The sequence below is a fragment of the Rhamphochromis sp. 'chilingali' genome (assembly GCF_963969265.1).
Source record: "Rhamphochromis sp. 'chilingali' genome assembly, chromosome: 10".
In the NCBI taxonomy this organism is placed as follows: Eukaryota; Metazoa; Chordata; class Actinopteri; order Cichliformes; family Cichlidae; genus Rhamphochromis; species Rhamphochromis sp. 'chilingali'.
In genome coordinates, this window is record NC_137937.1 from 1,812,896 (window position 1) to 1,820,000 (window position 7,105).

Sequence of the window (7,105 nt, forward strand, 5' to 3'; positions counted from 1 at the left end):
TACCTGTGTGAGAAGCTGTTTTTAGTGTTGAAGATTAACAAAACAGCACACAGGAGTCGTCTGACCGATGAACACCTGCAGTCCATCCTGAGAATCTCTACAACAAAGACCTCACACCAAACTTAAACGAACTTGTTGCCAAAAAAAGATGCCAAGCATCCAGCTCTGACAAAGTGGCATGAGAGCCAAGAAAACTGATTGTTATGATTTGTTGTTGTTGTTGTTGTTGTTGTTGTTGTTGTTTGTTTGTTTTTTCACTTTTGCGGAAAAGCAGAAATTTTATTTATATTTCTAGTTTCTTTTTTTGCATCATGTTTATATTTTCAATTTGTATCAGGAGATATTTTTATGAAGAGCAAAATATTTTAAGTTTATTTTATTTTTATAAACTATCATAATAGCAACAAAATCTCATTGTTTTGATTTGTTGTTATTTTAGCGTTTACTTACACGCACAATTTTCATGTATTTTTTCTGGGGGTTTTGGCAGCATTTTCACATTTCTAACTTGTATAATTTTGACAGGATATATTTTATGGAGAGAAAAATATTTAAAGTTAAAGTTTATTTTTTCTAAGTTTATTTATTCTGGAATAATATTCATGTCCGTTTTTATTCATATTTATATATTTTTTTTAAGAAAAACATTGTTTTAGTTTTTTCAGTGAATGTTTATCTTGTTTGGCCAACGACCTAAAGTGTGCCTTGAGTTTTGGCCCCCTGTGCAAATGAGTTTGACACCCCTGGTTTAAAGTAACAGAGCTGCAGTCATATCATATTTCGGTTTGTGACGACTTTGAAATGACGTTAGAGGAAAACACTCCTCCCGAGTGTTGCAGGAAGTGACGTATATAACTGTCTGGGTACAATGGCGCCTCTAGATTTGGATAAATATGCAGAGATTGCAAAGCAGTGTAAATACCTCCCAGAAAACGATCTGAAGGTAAATGTCACTTTCTTGACGTGTTTCTGCTGAATCCGTGTTGTGGGCTGATAATAACGGCGCTCTCACTCCTGCTGTCTGTTGGAATAGCAGAATTAGCTATAGCTAGCTAGTGATGCTAGTCTGTTGATTTCAATCTCTCAGACAGTAAAATAATAATGTATCTTAGCTGTCATGGCACAGTTAAAGTTTAGTAACATCCTCTGAGATGGTATGGGAGCAGGAGCGACAGTGGCCTGAGGGATTGTTATTTTTCTGAAGGTACCACAATGTCAGCAGTGAGCCGATGCTGCTAGCTGTTATCATATGGGCTGACCGCTGGGTTTTTCTCACCGGTGTAAAGCTGTACTCAGTCTTGGTTGGTTTCAAACGATTTTAAGAGTAGTTGCAGTGACCAAGAGTACCGTTCCTTCCCATCCTTTCAAACTCAGTTACACTCCCCCGTAGTAGCCAGTGACAGTTTCATGGTTGTTGTAGTCATTGTGAAACCGGGAGACTAGTCAAGCTGATCAGCGGTTTGTGAAAGGAAACAATAATTAATGTGCACTCAAAGTTATTGTCAAGGTCTGAATTTAAAGGAGACAGTCTTTCAGTTACTGTAAGTGATTGGCTACAAATACGTTTTTGGTGACACGTCACCTACGGGCAGAGGAAAAATCGATCCAGCGTAGTGTCACGATACTTTACATGATGATACTTAAAAGGTTACGGGGACACAAATTATAAATATTTTATTAAATACACAATTATACTCTGGCAATACTGTGAACAATACGGCTTATCTCATGTCCCACCAACCGAAGATGTAGCTGCACGATTTGTAATACTGTACAGATTTTGATATATCGTTCACATTTCTTCTGTTTTTTCACAGCCGTACTTTGCAGTAATGTTTTCTTTAAACTCAGATTGGCTGAACTGAAAAACAGGAACAGGTGTCTCTTGTAAATGAGACAACACTGGAAGAATTTAGCTTGACAAGCTACCTTCTAATTTAGAGCAAGCTAAAGGCTCAGTCGTACAAGTACAATCAGAACCCGGATACTTTCTTAATCCTTAAGGAAATTCTTTGGTTAAATTTGCTCCTCTACAGGGAGATTCAGCGAGTACAAGAATGATCTCCTGTGCTGTTTTTTATTTTATTTTATTTTTTAGTCTTTGTAATTTTATTTTAAGTGGTCTTGAGCAATAGTTGTCCAAGCTTTCTGAAGGTCTTTCAGAGTTTGTATTTTGACATTGGTTACTTTTTTTTGAACAAATTACACATTTGATTAGCACGTCTCATTAGATGTAAACATGTAAATGGCAACAACTTTATTTTTCAGTGTGAACAGTTCCCAGCGCGTTGCTACACTTAGTGTTTCACTGTGGATTTTCCATCTATCAGTTATGACTGGCCTGGGTGGCTGTAGGTCAGGTGGTAGGGCAGGTCATCTACTGATCGGAAGGTTGGTGGTTCGATCCCTGGCTGCTCCTAATCTGCAAATATCCTTGGACAAGATATTAACCCCCAGTTTCATCCACCGGCGTATGATCGTGTGTAAATAGTAGCTAGAAAGTGCTTGTGTGAATGTGGCATGTTGTATAGAGCACTTTGAGTCCTCCAGGAGAGAAGAAAAGCACTATAAAAGAATCAGACCATTTACAATTTACCTCCTCAGAGGCCAGATGTCAACATTATTAAAGCAGTGACTGAAACAGTAACAAAAGGCAGCAAATATCCACGGAAGAGCATTAGCATGCGCCAAAAAGCTTGGTGAACTATTCTTGAACACCACTTGGTTAACAGAGCTCAGGCAGAGTGAAAGTAGTTGAACTTCCCAAATCAAATCAAATCACTTTTATTGTCACATCACATGTGCAGGCACACTGGCACAGCACATGCGAGTGAAATTCTTGTGTGCGAGCCCCACAAGCAACAGAGATGTGCAAACACAACAACACAAACGAGCAAAATACAAGAATGGCTAACCTGAAACTAATAAATATATGTACAATATATAATAGTGTATGCATTTCTGGATGTGTATACTAAATATTTTCCTACGTGTGTGTGTGTGTGTGTGTGTGTGTGTGTGTGTGTGTGTGTGTATACACATTTTTACAAATTAAATAGTTAAAAAAATAAAAATAATAATAATTATTATTATTATTATTATTATTATTATTATTATTATTATTATTATTCGCTTAGGAAATGCTTTAGATTCATACTTCTATTATGAAATTGGTCTTATTTACAAACAGTGAGTGGCTTATGTTTTCTGTCTGTTATGCTGTGATCTGTACAGAGGTTATGTGACTACGTGTGTGATCTTCTGCTGGAGGAGTCCAACGTGCAGCCCGTCTCCACTCCTGTAACAGTGTGTGGGGACATACATGGACAGGTAAAAATGGAGTCTCAAAACACCCTGATCACTGATGTTTCTAAGCAACATGTTTACACTGACTCTTAACATAGTTTTCACCTTTTTTAATGTTGGTCTGGGTTTTAAATAAATACCCGAGTGTCTGTCTGTGTTCTAGTTTTATGATCTTTGTGAACTCTTCCGAACTGGTGGCCAGGTTCCAGACACAAATTACATCTTCATGGTTTGTTTCTTTTATTAAGTTTGGAACACATTTTTAGAAGCAGCTTTCTTAACTGGTTCTGTTTAACAGGTATGTTGGCACAGTGTCTGTAATATACCTCCGTCATCTGTAGGGTGACTTCGTCGACCGAGGGTATTACAGCTTGGAGACGTTCACCTATCTGCTAGTGCTGAAGGCCAAATGGCCTGACCGCATCACTCTTCTACGTGGAAACCATGAGAGCAGGCAGATCACCCAAGTTTACGGCTTTTATGGTGAGTTTTGATTCACAGAGCTGATGAGGAGCAGCCCCTTTTTTTACTTTGGAAAACAACAAATGAAATAATAATAATATAGAACTAACAAATACATTGTGTTGAAATAGGACCAAAAAAATCAAACCAAAAACAAAATATTTTTTAAAGCTGTTTTTCACAATATTTCGTTTATATGACATGCACAGTACTTTTCATTCAGCATTTTTCTCTTTTCCTGATATAATATTTTTGCATATTTGTCACACTAAAGTGTTTAAGATCAAGCTAATGTTTATATTAGACAAAGACAACCCAATTGTTAAACTGGTTTTATTTATTGACAATCCAAACGTACCTGTCCCTGTGTGAAAAAGTCATTGCTCTCTCTTATTATCCACCTTTATGGAAAGGTGAGTACAGTCACACCCAGGCCTGATTCCAGGCTGACATCAGACTGGAAATGGTTACAAAGCAAACTAAGGCAAACCACGAGCACTATTATCCACGAATTGAGAAAACGTCAGTGGTGAACAGTGGCAGGCCTCCCAAAATTACTCCGAGAGCACATCAATGACCAGAAGGTCACAAAAGAACCCACAGCATCATCTACAGAACTGCAGGCCTCACTCGCCTCAGTTTAGCTCAGTGTGCATGATACAACAGTAATAAAATTCTGCAGTGAAAAGAGATTTTGCAGAAATGGCATCCAAGGCACAAACCATTGCTGACCAGAAAGAACACAACAGCTTGTCTCACATTTGCCCTGATCTTGGTGCTTCTCAGGACTTTTGGGAAAAATTCAGTTCAATTTTATTTATGTAGCACATTGAGGCAACCATTGTTGTGATTTGGTGCTGTATAAATACAGTGGCTTGCAAAAGTATTCGGCCCCCTTTAACTTTCCCACATTTTGTCACATTACAGCCACAAACATGAATCAATTTTATTGGAATTCCAGGTGAAAGACCAACACAAAGTGGTGCACACGTGAGAAGTGGAACGAAAATCATACATGATTCCAAACATTTTTTACAAATAAATAACTGCAAAGTGGGGTGTGCATAATTATTCAGCCCCTGAGTCAATACTTTGTAGAACCAGCTTTTGCTGCAGTTCCAGCTGCCAGTCTTTTAGGGTCTGTCTCTACCAGCTTTGCACATCTACAGACTGAAATCTTTGCCCATTCTTCTTTGCAAAACAGCTCCAGCTCAGTCAGATTAGATGGACAGCGTTTGTTAACAGCAGTTTTCAGATCTTGCCACAGATTCTCGATTGGATTTAGATCTGGACTTTGACTGGGCCGTTCTAACACATGGATATGTTTTGTTTTAAACCATCCCATTGTTTCCTGGCTTTATGTTTAGGGTCGTTGTCCTGCTGGAAGGTGAAGCTCCGCCCCAGTCTCAAGTCTTTCGCAGACTCCAAGAGGTTTTCTTCTAAGCTTGCCCTGTGTTTGGCTCCATCCATCTTCCATCAACTCTGACCAGCTTCCCTGTCCCTGCTGAAGAGAAGCCCCCCCAGAGCATGATGCTGCCACCACCATATCTGACAGTGGGGATGGTGTGTTCAGAGTGATGTGCAGTGTTAGTTTTCCACACAGCATTTTGCATTTTGGTCTCATCTGACCAGAGCAGCTTCTTCCACATGTTTGCTGTGTTCCCCACATGGCTTGTGGCAAACTGCAAACGGGACTTCTTCTGGTTTTCTGTTAACAATGGCTTTCTTCTTGCCACTCTTCCATAAAGGCCAACTTTGTGCAGTGCACGACTAATAGTTGTCCTGTGGACAGATTCCCCCACCTGAGCTGTAGATCTCTGCAGCTCGTCCAGAGTCACCATGGGCCTCTTGGCTGCATTTCTGATCAGTGCTCTCCTTGTTCGGCCTGTGAGTTTAGGTGGATGGCCTTGTCTTGGTAGGTTTACAGTTGTGCCATACTCCTTCCATTTCTGAATGATGGCTTGAACAGTGCTCCGTGGGATGTTCAAGGCTTGGGAAATCTTTTTGTAGCCTAAGCCTGCTGTAAATTTCTCAGTAACTTTATCCCTTCATGGTGTTGTTGCTCCCAATATTCTCTTAGACAACCTCTGAGGCCGTCACAGAGCAGCTGTATTTGTACTGACATTAGATTACACACAGGTGCACTCTATTTAGTCATTAGCACTCATCAGGCAACGTCTATGTGCAACTGACTGCACTCAGACCAAAGGGGGCTGAATAATTACGCACACCCCACTTTGCAGTTATTTATTTGTAACAAATGTTTGGAGTCATGTATGATTTTTGTTCCACTTCTCACGTGTGCACCACTTTGTGTTGGTCTTTCACCTGGAATTACAATAAGATTGATTCATGTTTGTGGCTGTAATGTGACAAAATGTGGGAAAGTTCAAGGGGGCCCAATACTTTTGCAAGCCACTGTAAAACTGAATTGAAAATGGTCTGTGGACTGACGAGACAAAAGCTGAACTTTCTGGAAGGTTTTCATCTTGTTGTTTAATCTGATGTAAAACTAACAGCATTTTATAAAAGACAACATCACACCAACAGTCCAATGTGGTGGTAGTGGTAGTGTGATGGTCTTGGGCTGCTTTGCTGCTTCAGGGGCCGGACGACTTGCCGTACTTGAATGAACCTTGAATTCTGCTCTTCACCAAAATCTGAAAAACAAACAAACAAAACAAAAACAAGAAAAAAAACCTGAAGGAGAAAGTCTGCTATCACTTCGTGGCCTTAAGCTGTCTCATGGCTCAGAAATAACAAATAAGGTTTTGGAGAGGCTTACTGAGACTTTACTGGAGTCAGACTGAGGTGCTTCTGCGTAACCTTGGGCAGGATGTTCATTATGGCTTGATGAAAAAACAACTATGCAGAGAATGGTGGGCCAGAATTCCCGACTTTAAGGTCTCATTGCTAGTTATATCTCTCTCTGTCTCTCTCACACACACACACACACACACACACACACACACACACACACACACACACACACACACACACACACACACACAGCTTTTTCTCTTAATAAATGAAATTGTTATTTAAAAACTCTTTGTCTAATATAAAAACATGTTTAAACAAAACGAAGTAAAAACAGTAGAAAAAGAAGCAGAAGAAGAATGAAATCAACAGATGACTTTGCTTCTGTACCACTCAGCTCTCTTTTTTATTCTTACAGATGAGTGCCAGACCAAGTATGGGAATGCTAATGCCTGGCGTTATTGCACCAAAGTCTTTGACATGTTAACAGTTGCAGCTGTGAGTATTACACTGTTAATGTAATTTGTACTGTTATTACATCTTTCCAGGTACATGACAGCTGCTTATGCTTTCAAAG

At 39.5% G+C, this 7,105-nt stretch overlaps 1 protein-coding gene across 1 annotated transcript in view; it reads left to right on the forward strand.

Moving 5' to 3' along the window:
- The first annotated feature begins 826 nt into the window (after nucleotides 1-826).
- LOC308404954 (serine/threonine-protein phosphatase 6 catalytic subunit-like) overlaps nucleotides 827-7,105 on the forward strand; it is an 8,892-nt gene continuing 2,613 nt past the window's right edge. Inside the window, exons 1-5 of the mRNA XM_080895280.1 lie at nucleotides 827-943; nucleotides 3,235-3,330; nucleotides 3,470-3,535; nucleotides 3,648-3,789; nucleotides 6,947-7,026. Coding sequence (XP_080751406.1) covers nucleotides 869-943; nucleotides 3,235-3,330; nucleotides 3,470-3,535; nucleotides 3,648-3,789; nucleotides 6,947-7,026 — 459 coding nt within the window. The 5' untranslated portion in view covers nucleotides 827-868. The remainder of the gene's footprint in view (nucleotides 944-3,234; nucleotides 3,331-3,469; nucleotides 3,536-3,647; nucleotides 3,790-6,946; nucleotides 7,027-7,105) is intronic.